Source organism: Drosophila montana, unplaced genomic scaffold, assembly GCF_035044405.1.
Source record: "Drosophila montana isolate Dmon_TW-CO22-7 unplaced genomic scaffold, ASM3504440v1 contig_3733_1, whole genome shotgun sequence".
Classification (NCBI taxonomy): domain Eukaryota; kingdom Metazoa; phylum Arthropoda; class Insecta; order Diptera; family Drosophilidae; genus Drosophila; species Drosophila montana.
In genome coordinates, this window is record NW_026998620.1 from 4,196,676 (window position 1) to 4,212,883 (window position 16,208).

At 41.0% G+C, this 16,208-nt stretch overlaps 8 protein-coding genes and 1 long non-coding RNA gene across 12 annotated transcripts; 5 read left to right on the forward strand and 4 right to left on the reverse strand.

Annotated features, from left to right (window-relative positions):
* Nucleotides 1–26: 26 nt before the first annotated feature.
* On the reverse strand, nucleotides 27–1,348 carry RpS27 (ribosomal protein S27). Of its 2 annotated transcripts, XR_010437655.1 has the most exons (4): nucleotides 1,191–1,348; nucleotides 577–796; nucleotides 427–514; nucleotides 27–362 (listed from the first exon to the last, which is right to left on the reverse strand). XR_010437655.1 is itself a non-coding variant. In XM_064695135.1 (3 exons), the coding sequence occupies exons 1-3, from the start codon at nucleotides 1,194–1,196 to the stop codon at nucleotides 486–488; spliced, it is 255 nt and encodes an 84-aa protein (XP_064551205.1). In that variant the 5' UTR covers nucleotides 1,197–1,348; the 3' UTR covers nucleotides 411–485. The 2 variants fall into 2 exon arrangements, 1 of the variants encoding a protein (XP_064551205.1); XM_064695135.1 differs by lacking the exon at nucleotides 27–362 and having other exon boundaries at nucleotides 411–514.
* A 2-nt stretch (nucleotides 1,349–1,350) lies between these two features.
* Nucleotides 1,351–2,431, forward strand: LOC135437238 (J domain-containing protein CG6693). Its single transcript, XM_064695133.1, has one exon. The coding sequence runs from the start codon at nucleotides 1,441–1,443 to the stop codon at nucleotides 2,329–2,331; it is 891 nt and encodes a 296-aa protein (XP_064551203.1). The 5' UTR covers nucleotides 1,351–1,440; the 3' UTR covers nucleotides 2,332–2,431.
* A 309-nt stretch (nucleotides 2,432–2,740) lies between these two features.
* On the forward strand, nucleotides 2,741–4,464 carry LOC135437234 (zinc finger protein 287). The gene is made up of 4 exons (XM_064695125.1): nucleotides 2,741–3,043; nucleotides 3,096–3,868; nucleotides 3,932–4,177; nucleotides 4,248–4,464. The coding sequence occupies exons 1-4, from the start codon at nucleotides 2,837–2,839 to the stop codon at nucleotides 4,384–4,386; spliced, it is 1,365 nt and encodes a 454-aa protein (XP_064551195.1). The 5' UTR covers nucleotides 2,741–2,836; the 3' UTR covers nucleotides 4,387–4,464.
* Nucleotides 4,465–4,498: 34 nt separating this feature from the next.
* On the reverse strand, nucleotides 4,499–6,350 carry Zaf1 (ZAD and Architectural Function 1). The gene is made up of 4 exons (XM_064695124.1): nucleotides 6,142–6,350; nucleotides 5,195–6,084; nucleotides 5,002–5,136; nucleotides 4,499–4,939 (listed from the first exon to the last, which is right to left on the reverse strand). The coding sequence occupies exons 1-4, from the start codon at nucleotides 6,262–6,264 to the stop codon at nucleotides 4,699–4,701; spliced, it is 1,389 nt and encodes a 462-aa protein (XP_064551194.1). The 5' UTR covers nucleotides 6,265–6,350; the 3' UTR covers nucleotides 4,499–4,698.
* A 348-nt stretch (nucleotides 6,351–6,698) lies between these two features.
* On the forward strand, nucleotides 6,699–8,960 carry LOC135437237 (transcription factor Ouib). Of its 2 annotated transcripts, none has more exons than XM_064695131.1 (6): nucleotides 6,699–6,942; nucleotides 7,013–7,138; nucleotides 7,201–7,718; nucleotides 8,344–8,478; nucleotides 8,538–8,648; nucleotides 8,744–8,960. In XM_064695131.1, the coding sequence occupies exons 1-6, from the start codon at nucleotides 6,811–6,813 to the stop codon at nucleotides 8,871–8,873; spliced, it is 1,152 nt and encodes a 383-aa protein (XP_064551201.1). In that variant the 5' UTR covers nucleotides 6,699–6,810; the 3' UTR covers nucleotides 8,874–8,960. The 2 variants fall into 2 exon arrangements, with proteins under 2 accessions (XP_064551201.1, XP_064551202.1); XM_064695132.1 differs by having other exon boundaries at nucleotides 6,700–6,942; nucleotides 7,210–7,718.
* A 1,196-nt stretch (nucleotides 8,961–10,156) lies between these two features.
* LOC135437241 (uncharacterized) lies at nucleotides 10,157–10,712 on the reverse strand. The gene is made up of 3 exons (XR_010437656.1): nucleotides 10,541–10,712; nucleotides 10,389–10,480; nucleotides 10,157–10,323 (listed from the first exon to the last, which is right to left on the reverse strand). It is a non-coding gene; the product is annotated as an uncharacterized LOC135437241 (long non-coding RNA).
* On the forward strand, nucleotides 10,284–12,125 carry LOC135437236 (transcription factor Ouib). 2 transcript variants are annotated; one of them, XM_064695129.1, is made up of 4 exons: nucleotides 10,286–10,485; nucleotides 10,543–11,501; nucleotides 11,568–11,678; nucleotides 11,741–12,125. In XM_064695129.1, exons 1-4 carry the CDS (start codon nucleotides 10,369–10,371, stop codon nucleotides 11,853–11,855), a joined length of 1,302 nt encoding a protein of 433 aa, XP_064551199.1. In that variant the 5' UTR covers nucleotides 10,286–10,368; the 3' UTR covers nucleotides 11,856–12,125. The 2 variants fall into 2 exon arrangements, with proteins under 2 accessions (XP_064551200.1, XP_064551199.1); XM_064695130.1 differs by lacking the exon at nucleotides 11,741–12,125 and having other exon boundaries at nucleotides 10,284–10,485; nucleotides 10,543–11,516.
* Nucleotides 12,126–12,401: 276 nt separating this feature from the next.
* LOC135437239 (zinc finger protein 436) lies at nucleotides 12,402–13,836 on the forward strand. Its single transcript, XM_064695134.1, has 4 exons — nucleotides 12,402–12,587; nucleotides 12,641–13,446; nucleotides 13,499–13,570; nucleotides 13,633–13,836. The coding sequence occupies exons 1-4, from the start codon at nucleotides 12,471–12,473 to the stop codon at nucleotides 13,778–13,780; spliced, it is 1,143 nt and encodes a 380-aa protein (XP_064551204.1). The 5' UTR covers nucleotides 12,402–12,470; the 3' UTR covers nucleotides 13,781–13,836.
* Nucleotides 13,793–16,189, reverse strand: LOC135437232 (zinc finger protein 652). Its single transcript, XM_064695123.1, has 5 exons — nucleotides 15,901–16,189; nucleotides 15,369–15,838; nucleotides 14,520–15,316; nucleotides 14,077–14,460; nucleotides 13,793–14,012 (listed from the first exon to the last, which is right to left on the reverse strand). The coding sequence occupies exons 1-5, from the start codon at nucleotides 16,124–16,126 to the stop codon at nucleotides 13,889–13,891; spliced, it is 2,001 nt and encodes a 666-aa protein (XP_064551193.1). The 5' UTR covers nucleotides 16,127–16,189; the 3' UTR covers nucleotides 13,793–13,888.
* Between the last annotated feature and the right edge of the window lie 19 nt (nucleotides 16,190–16,208).

Sequence of the window (16,208 nt, forward strand, 5' to 3'; positions counted from 1 at the left end):
TCGGATGTAATGGACCAGGCACAAAGTAAAAAGCGATAACATTTATTGGTTACATTCAGTTAGGACTGAAAAAACAATGCAACACGCTATTTTACATTGTCAACCACAACTTCGTTAATTTTTTAATAAACTGAAGCTCACGCGTACACAAAGAATAAATTCCAAAATCATTATATAAAAAGCGTTTTCTCTATTTTACAGCCAGTTTCTCCTCAATCCTAAGTTCGACATTGTGTGCCTTGCCTGATGTTGCTTGTACATGCAGTTTTAAACTACTTATTATCAAAATTGTTGCTGCTGCCGCTGCCGAAATGTTGTTTGTCACTTGTATCCACAATCCATTTGCAAATATGCGACGCCTACTAAATTGACAGCATTTGTCAGTGTTTGAATGAAAACGGCTCAACGGATTTGTGGTTTCTTTACGTTTTTAGAGTGTTTATTAAAAAATTAATAATTTGTGGTTCATCAAGAAGCGCCCCAAATTACTGTGGCTTCCTACGGAACGAGCAGCCTGAAATTGAAATGAAACCATATTGATTGGACGCCCAAAACATTTGTAATGAAATAGTTTACCTTCTGTCAGCTTGGCACGTCCGCCAGTTGGCTGGCACAGAATGGTGGCGCAACCAGCGCAGACCACAACGCCCTGGGCGTGACTGAACACGGTTGTGATTCTGTAGCATCCCGGGCACTTAACATCCATGAAGTAGGAGTTGGGATGCTGCACCAAGCGCTTCAGCTTGTGCTTGCGTTTCTCCTCAGCGGGTAGAGGGTGCAGTAAATCTTTTGCTAGCTGAAATTGGAACCAAACAAAATAATCACTGTTGGTTGGCCAAACAAATATGCTAATGCAGTTCTTGGTTATGTGTCACAGTTACAGTTCCAGCCAGAGTATTCGCAAATTCACAACACAGCTCAATATCAATATGCTATTGTATTTCACAACTGTCTGCAATCCATTTTGACACACGGGGATGCGCGCGTTCAGCATGCGTTGCCCACGAACGCACATATGGCTGGGGTGTTGCGGGATGCACTGTTTTAGTTGCTTAATGCGTGTATTATCACAGCAAATGCATATTTCGTATACACTACATTGCAATGCGAATGCTACCACACAGTTTTTGCGAATGCATTTGCAATTTTTCGTTGTTTAAAAGTGTATTTTTGTAAAATTTCGCACCCACCGGCATGTTTTTTCTTTCACAGCTAACACGGAAAAGGAAGTGGGCCAAATCGCAGCCAACTTAACAAGCAATAAACTACTAATAAATACCAAATTTGCTGTATTCCATTAATTTGGTATTTTTAATATTGCTCAGAGTGGCAGCTCATCCAAGACTGTTTTGGCGCCTTTTTAGCACTGGCAGCATATCGACATTTTACAGCACTTTCATCTGACACAAGATCCAAGCCGCAGGAAAATTAAAGGTAACAATGTCGACTCTGGATTTATGCGAAAAGTATTTTGAGACCCGTGATGTGTACAAGCTAATGGGCATTGCAAAGGACGCTAAAGAGAAGGAGATCAAAAAAGCATACCATAAGCTGTCGCTTCTGGTGCATCCAGACAGAGTTCCCGACGCGCAAAAAGAGGAATCCACGGAGAAGTTCAAAGTGCTCTCTAAAATTTACCAGGTGCTCACCGACACCCAGAAGCGCGCGCTTTTTGACGAGCAGGGCATCATAGATGACGACGATGAGGGCAAGCTGACCAATTGGCTAGACTTGTGGAGCAAGATATTCAAGCCGCTGTCAGAGGAGGATATTTCCAATTATGAAAAGGAATATGTTGGCTCCGAACTGGAGCGCACGGACATTAAGAAGGCCTATTTGGGCGGCAAAGGCTGTATGAACTACATTATGAACCATGTGCCGTTCATGAAAGTCGAGGACGAGCCCCGTTTCAAGGAAATTGTTGCCACCATGATAGCAGCCGACGAGGTGCCCGAGTATAAGATATTCACCGAGGAGCCAGCCGCCAAGCGTAATAAACGCCACAGGAAATATGCACGGGAATCGAAGGAGGCCACAATCATTAAGGAGCGCATCCAGCGCCGTCGCGAGAAGGACGCTGAAGCGGCACAAGAATCGTCCGGCAGCGGGAATCTGGAGCAACTTATATTGTCACGCAAAAATCAACGCGAGTCCAACTATAATTCGCTGATGGATCGACTGCTGGAGAAGTACGGTGGCGAGGATGATTCCGATACAGTTGACTTCAGCGCCCTGGACAAGAAAAGGAAGCTAAAGAAGTCGAAACAAGGGCAAAAGGCTGCAAAGATAAACGGTGTGAAGAGCGGCCGGGTGGAGAAGCCAAAAGCTTAGACACCCGTTCTAGGCCCCATATTTGTAGATTTAACATCGCTAAATTTGTGTAGTTTTAGTTCTAAATGTATTTATATTAAAAACTTAATCTCTAATATGATTATTGGGTGCAGCTAAAAGTCGTATTTGTTGAAAAAGAATATATGTGTATACATTTTTCAACATATATTCGACTTAATCATAAACAGCCCAACGAAAGCAAGGGTTACATATACACTTCTTTGCATAAGAAAGTCACTTACTTGCAACACACTTAAATATATAAATATTAATAATAGAACTATAAGAATTACTTGGTTGTCTTTTTGCTCAGCATTTTATCATATCAATTTTTGCGCTGCATACCGAGCGTTAAGGGCTGCCAACTCGATTGAATGCGGGTAGCGCCATTTTTTACCACAACAACTTATCGACCATCTATCGTGAACGGTAAACAAAAGAAAATTTGTTGAAAATCGAGGTAAAAGTGGCCCACAAAACCATTCGACCTGTGTAAAGACATCCGATGGACACAATAAAAAAGACGCCGGCCGTTGCAAGTAAATGTCGTGTTTGCCTAGGAGAATACGACGAAAGCACCATGAAAGCACTTTCCACAGAAAATAACGATGCTGATAACGACAATACTGAGGGCGAAGATGAAGGCATCCACAGCGCAGCCTTTGATAAGCAGCATTTGAGCAGGAGTATTGAGTACTGTTGCGGCATTAGAGTAAACCAAGCCTGAATGAGGTCGACACATATTCTAAAAAGCCTATTTACAGATACGCCGGTCAATGCAGTTGCCATCCCTTGTCTGCGAACGCTGCTGCGATTTTGTGCGCATGTGGTTCAGCTTTCGGCAAATGTGCCTCAATTCGCAAGTGTACTTGGAGAGCTCGTGCTTACATGATGAGAAGCCAGACGACCAGATCGACGCCAGCAACAGCGATTACATGGAATATCTGTACGAGACGTTGCAGCTGCAAACGCTCGATCGCCACCACACAAACGAAGAGCTGGAGTCTGGTGGCTCCCCTGGGATGGGTAGCGATTATGTTGTCGACTATGACGATGATAGCATTGTTGCAGACGCAATGCCGCCGGACGAGCTGGACGAGTGCCCAAAGCACTATTTGCCTGAAATAATAACCGAGCTGGAGGCGTATGAGGCTGACGAGGGCGAACCCATAGAAGTCGAGCCTACTCTGGTATATCCAGACGAAAGCCAAACAGCGGAAGCTGACCTACCACTTAAGATGGAGCATTGTGATGTCGATTATGATGATGATAATGATGAGTTCTTGTCGCCAACGCCATCGCCTGAACCAAAGCCCACCACGACAGCTAAACGCAAGCCGGGTCGCCCTCGCAAACCGGACAGTGAGCTAAAATCAAAGCGTAAGATTAAAGGCGAGCCGCTCTCGAAAAACGAGCAACAGACTGAGGACATGCCCACGAAATATATGTGCAATCTGTGTGGCAATGTCTATCCGAAGAAGGCTGCATTCACGGCCCACATGATGGCACACACCGACTACAAGCCGCACCAATGCGAGTAAGTTTCATTTACTGGCAAGGTAGAAAAGATTTTCCAATTAACGTTTCATATTTTTCCCAGAATCTGCTGTAAGTCCTTTCGTCAAATGGGCGAACTGCGCGCACACATACGCCGTCATACCGGGGAGCGGCCCTATAAGTGTCTGTACTGCGACCGCCATTTCTACGACCGCAGCGAGAAGGTTCGCCACGAGCGTGTGCACACCAATACGAGGCCATATGAGTGCAAGGAGTGTGGCAAGACGTTCACGCACACGGCCATCCTCAAGAACCACAGCTTGGTGCACTCTGGCGAAAAGAACTTCAAGTGAGAAGAGAACTTCCTAAGGACTTATCGCTTATATATTTGTTAATATTATTTTGTATAATCTTTGCAGCTGCAACATTTGCTCCAAGTCATTTACATTAATGCACCAGTTGAAGGCACATTTGCAGACGCTGACACACAGAAGCAAAGAGGAGCAGGCTTTCGCCAGCTCCAGCAGCTACATTCTGAGCCAGGAGAATCTGGAATAATTTAAGATATTCTAAATTATAGTGGATTAAACAACATTGATGTATCAGTAGATCATAATTAAATTCGTATTGTCCCATATTGTTGACTTCATTGAATGAAACAGCCTTGATATTCTTTTGTATATAGTTCGTACTATATATATACCATATCTTTATTGAACTTATTTTTGGAATCATTGTATTTATATTTCTTGCTCTCTTTCGCGTACTATACCCGATAAGATAGTGATAATATTAATAGATGATACAGCTACCATAGGAGCAATTTATTTAATAACTGAAATTATAATTAATGTTTAATTCGAGCAACACTTAGCTGCTGGAATAGTCGCCTTCATCCTGATTATACAGCATTATGTCCACTTCGTAGCGATGAACGTGCGTTCTTTCGTGAGCTTTTAGCTGATGCGGCAGACGAAAGCCCTTGTTGCAGGTCAGACATTTGTGTGGCTTTTCTTTGGAGTGCGAAAGGGCGTGCGCCTTCAATGTCGTGGACAGCGAGAAGGTCTTGGCACAAATGTCGCATGCATATGGTCGTTCATTTGTGTGCATTCTGTAAGTCACGAAGCGATAGTTAGTGAAAATGCTTAAATTATTAAACACCAAATTAAGTACCGTTCATGCTTTCGATGGGTGCTGCGGTCCGCAAATCGACGACCACAGTGGTCACATTCGTATGGCTTTTCGCCCGTGTGGGTACGCATGTGAGTTGTTAGATTGCAGGCGGCGTTAAAGCGTTTCGAGCACAGCCTGTAAGTATGGATATATATAAATAATTGCATTCGACGGTGTCACAGTATAAACTTACTCGCATTCGTATTTCTTTTCGTTGCGATGGGTGCGCAGATGCGATTTAAGCTGTGTATGATTTGGAAATGAATTGCCACACATGGAGCAGCTGTGCTTGGGAAAACTTGATAGCTGACAGGCAGCTCCCAGGTCAACCGTAAGAGAAGCAACAGCCGAAGCAGGCTCTTCTATTTGCAACCGCTCCAATTTCAGCGCAGGTTTTCCTTCAGATTCGGACTGGCTGTCCACAGCGAGACGGTTCACCGCTTGAGTCCCAGATTGTGTAACTGGCTCAATAACTTCAGCTGCATAACTATCAGGCTGTCCGTAATCGTTGTCATCATCGTCTTCATCGTTCTCCGCCACATCTGTTATGATGTACTCATTGCCTTCGTTGTCTGTCGCCTCGCCTTCAGTCAGATTTAGCACACATTTGCTGACGACAAGTAAATAATCCTCGTCGTTCTTTTCAGATGTGTCTGCCAACTTTTCCAATACAGTTTGCTTTTCTGACATGAGCTCAAGCATTTCATTTTTATTATCTGGCGAGCTACTTAAATCTTCGTCCGATAGCCTCTGTGCTTCAATAGTTTCTGGATGAGGCGTCTCTTGCTCTAATAAACTCTTCATGAGTTGTGTTTTCAATCTTTTTTTCTGCTGTAGATTGCGTTGAGATATGCTTTGTTTGGGACCACGAGCATCCTTCCCCACTTTCGATGGATTGCTGTCATCTGCGTCCTCATCTAAGGAGATACTCGGAAAGCATCTGCCAGAGGACATGGTGCGACGTACAACATTTCTTAGATGCGCATCGGCCCGGCGACAGCCGATTAGAAATGTATGCACCGATTGAAGATTCTTAATACAATCCGTGCATATTTGATCAGGCAGCCCATCGTCTGGTTTCGCCTGTATATAATCGTTATGAAAATAATCTCATAAAATTTCAAATTGCGTGGGTCTTACCACAATTCCAGCATATTCTTCCAATTGCTTCGCTAATCTGACATCCTCGAAGAGCGGCCGCAGCTGGGAACTTGTATCGGCTGTGCAGGTGCGGCACATGGTCCATTTTATGCAAATTTCCATTCTTAATACTTAACAATTACAATATAAACGCAATTAAAACACACCCGTTCATTTTGCGCCACAGCAGAGCTTATAACCCAGCACGTCAGTTTTGACATGTTCTCACTGCAGCCGAAACGCGCGTTCTGTGCCTACCTGTTAGCAGAACTAGCGTTTTATTAAAACATGTTTCTAGCTTAAGATTCATGCCTGGCAGTTCAAGAAAATTCCTTTTCTTAGCTCTAGAAAATAAGAAAGGCTCAATAGAAACGATGATTTTTTGTATATATTGTGCAAAATGACTGGTAGACCATATATTTGATTTTCCTGAATCATGAAATCGCATCCCAGACAATGGGAATGGCAAAAAATCGCCATTCACCATGGAAGTCGCTTCTTCAATAGAATACCGAACAAAAAAGTGGTTAGATAATGTGGTCACACTCGCTTAGTGTCAAAAATAAAAAATAAAATCTAAGGACAAACTGCAAATAAATTAAAGACGCCTTATTAACATATTGTCTTGTTATTATTGTTAAGAGATTAGCAAAAAAAAAATATCAAAGCATGCCAGAATATATGATATGCCGAATATGCTTAACAGAAGACATGAATGTTGACACTATGACACCACTCTACGACGAACAGGACGTCCAATGTCCCCTAGTTCGGAAAATAGAGGAAATCGGAAGCATTAAGGTACGCCCACAGACATATACATACATCAACCTGCACATTTTTCATCATGTCAATTACATTCAACAAATAGCTACCGCCACTAGAGGATATGCCAAGCCTTCTCTGCTGCAGTTGCGTCGGCAGCCTGACCAGCGCCTATAAATTTCGGGAATTGTGCCAGGAAAGCGAGCGAACCTTTGCCAGTAGCGTTGTGAAGGTATAATCTCCAAGTCCACTTAAGTAAATGTAAATGGCTTGAATGTAATTTTGATTGTTGAGTTTTTCAAGGCTGAATTAAAATTGGAGCCCACGGATGATCCTTCACAAATTGAAAGTGATACTGTGGAGTACATTTACGAGGCTACCAACGAGTTTATCGATCCCGACGATGATATTGAATTCGATGCTATGTTAGAAGAGCGCTTGGAAGAAACAATCGAGGAGGCGGAAACTGACGCAGCCTACGATGATTTCGAGGGGACTCGAGATCTGGATGACAAGAACATATTGCTTGGCAATGCCAGTGACAGTGACTACGATCCCAGTGAGCGTCTGCGAAAGCCAAAGGTGCGAAAATCGAGGCATGGCAAACGTGGACGGGGACGGCCTCGGAATCCAACACATGCAGGGCTGAAGCATGGCCAGGCGAAACCAGCTACTGCTGCCACGGCCAGTAAATCAAATGAGGACACCTCTACAAACATCATGTGTGAAATATGCGGTAATATCTACTCGAAGCGAGCCGCCCTCAATATTCACATGCGTCGTCACATGTCCGAGAAGCCTTTCGAATGCGAGTATGTTTGTAGACTAGCTGACACAGCACAAGCTTGCAAATGATTTACTTGAGTAACGATAACGAAACCAAGCTGTAAGAGTTGTCTTTGAGGTGTCGCAGAATAAATACCCTTCCAGATACAGGACTTGCGATACATGTTTACACTTAGCCCATCAACGATTTTAGTCCGATTGTTCCATAATAATGCTGTAATGTTGACAAGATTTGCCCCAAATGTTGGGAACTAAAGGAGAGCGTCGCTACATATACAAATTTAAATATGTCGCCGATAGTTAAGATGCATAACATCCGTGAACTCTGGTGTTTTTAAACAAAAGCTTTTTTGTTAGCTATAAAAAAACGTGGTCCGGTCAGTCCGATTCCTATTTAATGTATCTAGTCCGTCCGATTTTCATATTATATATCTATGCCAAGTTAGGAGATTGATAGCTCAAAAACCGAGAAGTATCAGGAATAAATTACCTTAATGATAACTCCTGATGCAAGGGTATAAAGCGTAATTATCATTACTTAACTAAATTTCATTTGCTGAAGAATTAATTTTTTACTGATTCCATTCTGGCAGCTTACCATATTTGTTTAATGCTTTAGTCTAATTTTTCATTTTAAAATTCCTTTTTCAGGATCTGCGCTAAGACGTTCGCCGGACCCTCAGAGCTTAATCGGCACATACGAGTGCATACAGGCGAAAAGCCTTTTACGTGCAAATACTGTTCCCGCTCATTTGCTGATCGCAGCTCAAATATACGCCACGAAAGGTGCTGGCTAAGGCAATAATTTATCATTGTTTACATTATTAATATTATTTTTCTTACAGAACGCACACAAACGAGCGACCCTTTTCCTGTGGAACATGTGGCAAGTCGTTCTCTTATTCGAATGTCCTCAAGAATCACATGTTGACGCATACGGGCGAAAAACCCTTTTTGTACGTTTGTCTTTTTGCATATGTTCAAATCTAATGGCTAAGTCTCGCCACATTTTGATAAACCCTATTTTAATTGAATATATTTTTTTTCCCAGATGCTTGCCGTGCAATAAGACATTCTCCCGCAAACACCAGCTGGAGCAGCACATCGGAACTATGACCCATCAGCAAACTGAAAGAGCTCTGCAGACTACCGATGCGGTACGTCATTCTGAGATATATTAGTCATTCGCAACGGATTAATCAATTATTTAGTTTTTACATAAGTTAAATTAAAATCCTTACTGTAAATAAAAAGTACAAATTTAAGAATTCACATCTTTCTCAGAAAAATACAATTAAAAATCAAAATGAACTGGGTAATCTGTTGCCTGAGCCTTCAGTTTGTGACTGCGACAGTTCATATTCTTCATTACATTTTCACAATCTTATACCCGTGTAGAGCGTATTAGAATTATTTTCTGTTCGCACAATATATAATATAATCAGGAGCTGAGTCGTTGTAGCGTTGTTCATCTGCCATTTATATTCAAACTAGACTTTGTTCTTGAGCTTGATGAAACTTGACATAGATCAGTTCATTGATGCCTTGTTTTATACCAAAGCAGGATCACTAAATTATGAAGCTTATAAAAATAAATAAATAAGAATATATGGTGATCGTAAAATTCGAAGACTAGATTGAATAGATATCGACAGGCTAACAGAATTATGATGATTCAGCTGATTGTATATGCGTGGCACTGCTTTATGTATCAAGCGATGCTTGCTAAGGTAACTCGAGCCGAAAAACCATTTACTACATTCGGAACCCTCGCAAGGACGACTTTTAATGTGGCGTCTCTCGTGTTGACGAACTGTACCAATATTCGCAAATCTAGTGGAACGGTAGCTGCATGCGTAGGGACGCTCGCCTGTGTGTTGACGAATGTGACGGATCAACTCCTTTTTTGTAGCGAAAAGTTTTCGGCAAAACCCTACAAAATTGATGTGTGTTAATGTAACTCAATCATCGGCCTTTATGTATCTTGCACATAAAATTCTTAATGCCCGTATGCCGGAACTTATGCTCTAGAAAGTTGCTTATATTATTTATAGTCTGCTCTCAAAGTTTTGCGAACACTTTTCGTCGGAGTTTTCTCTGCTTTACATTTTGCTGTTCCTTGGTAAGCATTCAACTCAGGCTGTTCCCTAAAATCAATTACTGGACGCTGGTCAACAAATTCTTCAATATCGGCGTTACATTTTTCAATGGTTGTAAGAAAGAACTGACTTTTTGAGTAACTATCTTCGTCCTGGACTTCCTCAATTAAATCCTCAAAATCGTATTCAAGTTGATTTCTTTTGGGTCGCAAAAAACTATTTTTGAATTAAGTTTTCGATTAACTGCTTTTCCGAGATAATACAGCTTTGGCGAAACTTTAGGGCGCATCCCAAGTCCATAAGGCACATATTGCAAATGTACCGTGGATGGCCTTGGATTTCTGTAATCTATTAATTTATATTTAAAAACAAATTTTCAGCTGAAACATGAAAGCGAATATTTTGTTCACAATTAAAATTCTTGCTTCCTCTTATTTGAAATGCATTCACAGTGATTCTTAGTATCCAATAAACAGCTGTTTCCCTTTATAGAAGGAAAAAAAAACTGTATATTGAAGCATTTGTTTGTTTACTAAAAAATTAAAATATTAATATGTTAAGTTTCATAAAATAAAAAATGACGCTCAAATGCCGTACCTGCGGAACTGTAATTTACAACATGAACGCCAAGAATCTCTTTGAGTGTGAGAACTCTGAAATCCTAACGAACATTGAAATAGTAGCTGGAACTGCGGTAAAGATTTATGCTTCAATATATATTACATGCATTTAATATTTGTTTTGCTTACAGCTGGAAAGCAGTCCAGAGCTGCCATCCCACATATGCGCTTGCTGTCTTCTTGACTTGAAACAAGCCGTATATCATATAAAAGTATTCCGAGAGCGCTGCATCAAGACTCAAGAGCAACTGTTGAGCACCCAGGTCCAGGTTGAACCCTCTTCGGAAGGAGACTCGGAATTAGTTTATGAACTCAACAGCTATGATAATATTAAACTGGAAAATAATACTAATATCGAGGAAGTATCAATTAAAAGCAATAGAACAAAGGATGACTTCGATGATGAGGAAGAAGAGTTAGCGGAGTTTCATGAAAATGAAGAGGACAGTTCAAATGATATGGAAGCTAATTTTGTTGACGGCTTCACCGAAGATATCGACTATTTGATTACAGGCGTTCCAAACGAAATGCGCAGTATATGCGCATTTAGTAGCGATAGCCAAGGGACAAACGAAGAGTTTCGGGAAAGCGCAGACAATGATTTAAGTCAATATGATAGCTACATCGACATAAGTACATCTCCTAGTTTCAAGAGCTGCAAAACTAGAAGCTTTACCAATGCCCTGATCAAACCCCAAGAAACCAGTGAAAGCGCAAATAAGAAAGCATACAAAGAAAAGTCGAATGGTAGCAGCTTAGATACTAAATCACACAAAGTCAAAAAAACCTACATCAGCTGGAAGAACCTGACGGAGGAGCAAATTGTCGAACGACGGAGGCAACAGCGGCGTCGGGACTGCATATGTGATCAGTGCGGCAGGCATTTCACTGACCAAAGCAACTTTAAATTGCATATGTTGCGACATACCGGCGTCAAGAACTTCAAGTGCAAAGAGTGCAATAGACTTTTCTACACCGAACACCTGCTGCAGCTGCATGAGCGGACCGTGCATCGCGGTGAGCGGCCATATGCCTGCAAGTACTGCGATAAGACTTTCAACAGCAGCACAACGCGTGTAATCCATGAACGGTGACTGCTCCTCAGGTGACAAGTGTGTAGTTCATTTATTTAGGAAACCATTTTTGTATATTTTAGCTCCCATACTAATGTGCGTCCGTACTCATGTGAATATTGCGATAAATCATTTATTTCCACATCTGCTCTCAAGCGACATGATTTGACTCACAATGGCGTGCGATCATTTTAGTAAGTATTTTTACTTCAAAGAGCCTTGAATTTATGCTTATAACTATTTTCAAACTTTCCAGCTGTAAAATATGCGACAAAACATTTCAAAGAAATACTCATTTAAAGGCTCATTTACGTTCCAAACTGCATGCCTTAAGAGAAACGAATATTAATTTATTGCGAGAGTTTGACTGAAAAAAAGTTTGCTCTTGTATATGTTATTAATGTCTTAGATGTAAATAGCTAATGATTTTCCTTAAATTAAGGTTGACATCTAACAATTTTTTATTTTCCGTTTATGTTTCTTGCGGTATTTTTTCAGCGGTGACAACCAGTTGTGTCGCCTAAAAAACAAATAAACTTGATAAACGTGACTTAATTTAAATTTGTTTATATTCTCGCACAAATCTTTTAAATTAATCATATTCAGAAACAAGTCTTACTTTTTGCTAGAATTAATTACCGCCAGAAACATCGAGATTGAATAATAAAAATCTTAATCTATGCATAGGTGTATAAATTAAAATTGTTGTAAGCCTGTTTTAGACCAAAATTTTATCATATTTTCTTGGAATTGTAATATGATGATGTTATTCTAATCAAAATTTAATAACTGTTGAAAGAAATACAGTGTTTACATATTGATATAATTGCAAAATCCCGACATCAGTATATTTATGACAGTATAATCGTATTTTTTGGTATATTTCTTTTTATCAATGAACGGTATTCTTTCAGATTCAATATTCGGTCGCGTTGTCAGCTTCTGTCCTGTTCACAAATCAAAAGATTTTTTTAGATTTAATAAATATGGAAGATTTTTGCCGTACCTGTGGCAAAACGGTGAACGCAGAAAGTTGCATCAACATCTTTTCTCCCATGGGTCGTCGCCTTTTGCACTGTGTGCGCACCATAACAAACTGTTGGGTATGAAACAACGTATTAAAGCCAATCCAAATACTAATTTCAATTTCTTTCAGCTGGAAAATGTCGCCGGGTTTCCTATCTATATGTGCGAGGACTGCCAAACGCTGGTAAAGAAGGTTAACTCCTTTCGCAAACGCTGCTCAAAAATTGAAGCATTTATCGTAAAACGTAAGGCCAAATTGAGCTCAAACAATATTTCTCCTGTAACATCAGACCAAGCCAAGATTTCTGACCCACTTCGTATTGAGGAACCAGAGCTTGTAGCTGTCGATATAAAGGTGGAGACAACGCCCGCACAACATCAGCAGATCGACGATGATGTTGATAATCAGCTGCAGGAAGACTTTGAAGAAACGAGCGAAAGTTTTTATGGAGATCAGCCTGATTCCGATGGCTATGCGGATATATCTTTTGATGAGGATATTGATGCATCTCCTCATGCTGCCACCCAAGCCGAGCCTGAATTACACCCAAAGAGTCCAGCGCACATTGATCCACATAGAAAATCTAAACTGGGTTCCCGCAAGTATACAATGCGTGTGGGAAAGAGAACTATGTACATTAAACTGACCAACGATAAACAACCGAAACGCATTGTGGATCGCGAGCGACAATGGGCATCGGCACGACCCTGCATCTGTGAGCACTGTGGTCGCCAATTCAAAGATGGCAGCAATCTCAATGTGCACCTGTTGCGGCACACTGGCACCAAGAACTACGAGTGTCCGGAATGCAACGAAAAGTGCTACACATTGCACCTTCTGCGACGCCATCAGCTGAAACACACTGAAGGTCCCTACGAGTGCACCTTCTGCGGACTACAATACAGTACAAACAGTTCGCGAGTGCGCCACGAACGGTAAGTAAAATGTAACTAAGGGGCACATAGATGTTTAATACCTTGATTACAGTGAGGCTTGCAAAAAAGGTCGAGCGCCGCAGTCAAAAACGGAGCTCATCAAACGAGGTGAACGCACATTTCAGTAAGTCTAATTAGCTAAAAACCTTGTTAAAGTTTTTAAACTTGTCCTATTTTTATTAAAAGCTGTGACGTCTGTGATCTATGGTTTCTGCGTGCTGGCAACCTAACCCAGCATATAAATTCATCAAATCATATTGCCAACGCGCGTATAAAAAACAAAAAGTCGCAACTAAAACAAAAGAAATCACTAAATATGAATGCTATATCATGAAAAAAAAAAAACTTAGTCAATTTGAGTATTTTTTTTAATAAAATTAATTAAAAGAATGCGCAGTGTACTTTACATAACTTAAAACAATTGATAGTCTATATTCCTAGTTTAATCTGATTCATCGACGATTTCAATCTTTGTCGGCTTTTGCAGATTTTCCTTATGCATTTTACTGAACTGATGCGAATATAAATTGAATTTATATCGAAAGAAAGCGTTGCAGACGTCACACCTGAAAGCAAATATAATATATATGTTAGGTATAATTATATTAAGTTACCAATCAATTGCCAAACCTATAGGGTCGTTCACCAGTATGAATACGTTCATGTTCCTTTAGCTTACTGCGTACATAGAACCCCTTCAGACAAATGTCGCACTCAAATGGACGTTTACTATCGTGCTTCATTTCGTGCTTCTTTTTCGATTGGGGATCTGCAAAGCTCATATCGCAAAATTTGCATTTGAAAGGCTTGGCACCGATGTGCAGATTGTTATGCCAATTTAGTGAATATTTATTCGCATAGCTCTTGTCGCAATACGAACAAAAGTGCCGAACAATTTCCTTTTGGTCCTGCTCATTCTGCGGCTGCTGCTCCTGTTGCTCATCTGACAATTCAATTCGTTTGTTCAAGCGATTCACATTCCTGTGAATACGTGGAGACGCTCCATGAACCTTTCTGTAATGACGATTTGTATATTAATGATGCACAATTTGTTGTGTCAAAGATTCACCTACTTTTCGTGCAGATAACGTGTGTTAGATGAACCAAATGCTTTTCGACAATAATTGCATTCAAATGGCAGTTCTCCTCTGTGCCTCACCCGTATGTGAATATTTCGCATATAGGCATCGTAAAATTTCTTAGGGCACTCGGAGCAGGGATAGTTTTTTGTCCGCGTATGGCGCAGCATGTGTATCGTTAGATTACATCTCACACGAAAAGAGGCGCCGCACTGATCGCATACATGATTTAGTGGCATGGCTCTGATTTGTTCACGACGTATACGATTTTTTTCCTCTTTTGTGCGTTTTGGACGTTTCGGTTTTGGTTCCCGAGGTTTTCGTTTTCGATTTCTTACGGCGTTTGGCCTTTGGGTCGTTGCCTTTCTTTGTCGTGGACGAGCAAGCTTATCCTTACCCCTATATTCATTTAGAAGGTCCTCATAAATCTGTGCACCCAATGCAATACTACTTGGATCTGCAGCCGATGAACGTATTGTCAGTGTCGTTTGCTGTCCCGCTGCAAGGGACAAAGGCTCAATTACAGTCGTTTCACCATTTTGATCTTCCGCCGGAAATACCGAAACAAAATCATCTTTTGCATCATTCTCACAAATCTGCACTAGCTCTGAATCTTGTGCATTCAAAATTTCTTTGCCGTTTTCTTTGATTATAGTCGGAAACTCGTCAACGTTGCCCCCTGTAAACTGCAGTTCTGCCCGGATACATGTTTCTCGAAAATCAATGGCTGTGCGCAGATTATTGACGCATCCTGAGCACATGAACGGTGACATTCCCTCTTTGCATTGGACCTGCAATACGAATATTTGTATATTCAACTTGGTGAAATTAAAAGACACTCACCCAAATGCCGGTAATAACTTCAATGTGATATAACATCACAGCATTTTTTTCGTCGCAAAGATCTTTAGTATTTTCATCAACAACAAAAAGCATATAGCAGGTGCGACACCTAATCTCATCACTTAGTTTTTCATTATTGCTGCTACTTTTTGTGCACAAATCTAACTCTGCCCTTTCCTCGGCTAAAGGATCGCTTTCACTGGGCGTCGGTGTAAATGGAATGAAGGCATTGCCAGTAGCACTCACAAAGTCGGGCACAGAGACAATGCCAGTATTTCGGATAAAGTCTGGAGCTATGACAATTGCTCCGCTGGCTTCAGCTGCTTCTCGCGCTGCCGCCTCCTCTAGCAGCTCGGCGACCAATTTCTTGTTCTTTCGCTTTTCAGATCGCTCTCGTTCAACAGCACTTTCATCGTTTTTGTTGATGCAAGGCACGGCTCCTGGTCTCAGCGTTCTCTTTGAGCACAGGCCTGCAAATCGCAATTAAAGTTGATGGGCGAAGGTTAAGTTAGCTATAAACAATAAGACAAACCCATTTGAAATTGTAATGCTCCTTGGATATCCTCCTCTTTAAAGTGCTCATTACAAATGACGCTCTTCAGAGGAGCCTTTAGTTTCTCTTTGTTGTATTTGCGACAAAACGCAACCCATTTTTTTAAAATTTCCGGGTTTTTTGGAAAGCTAAAGAAACTCAATTGCTGGGAGTGTTTTTGTCTTGACTTGAACTTGTTGGCGCAGTTTTGCACCGCACACTTCATTTTACTATAATTTATTTTTATTTGTGACGTCGCATTGCAGACCTAGTGCCAGGGTTGGCAAACAACTACTAGCCCTGCAGTA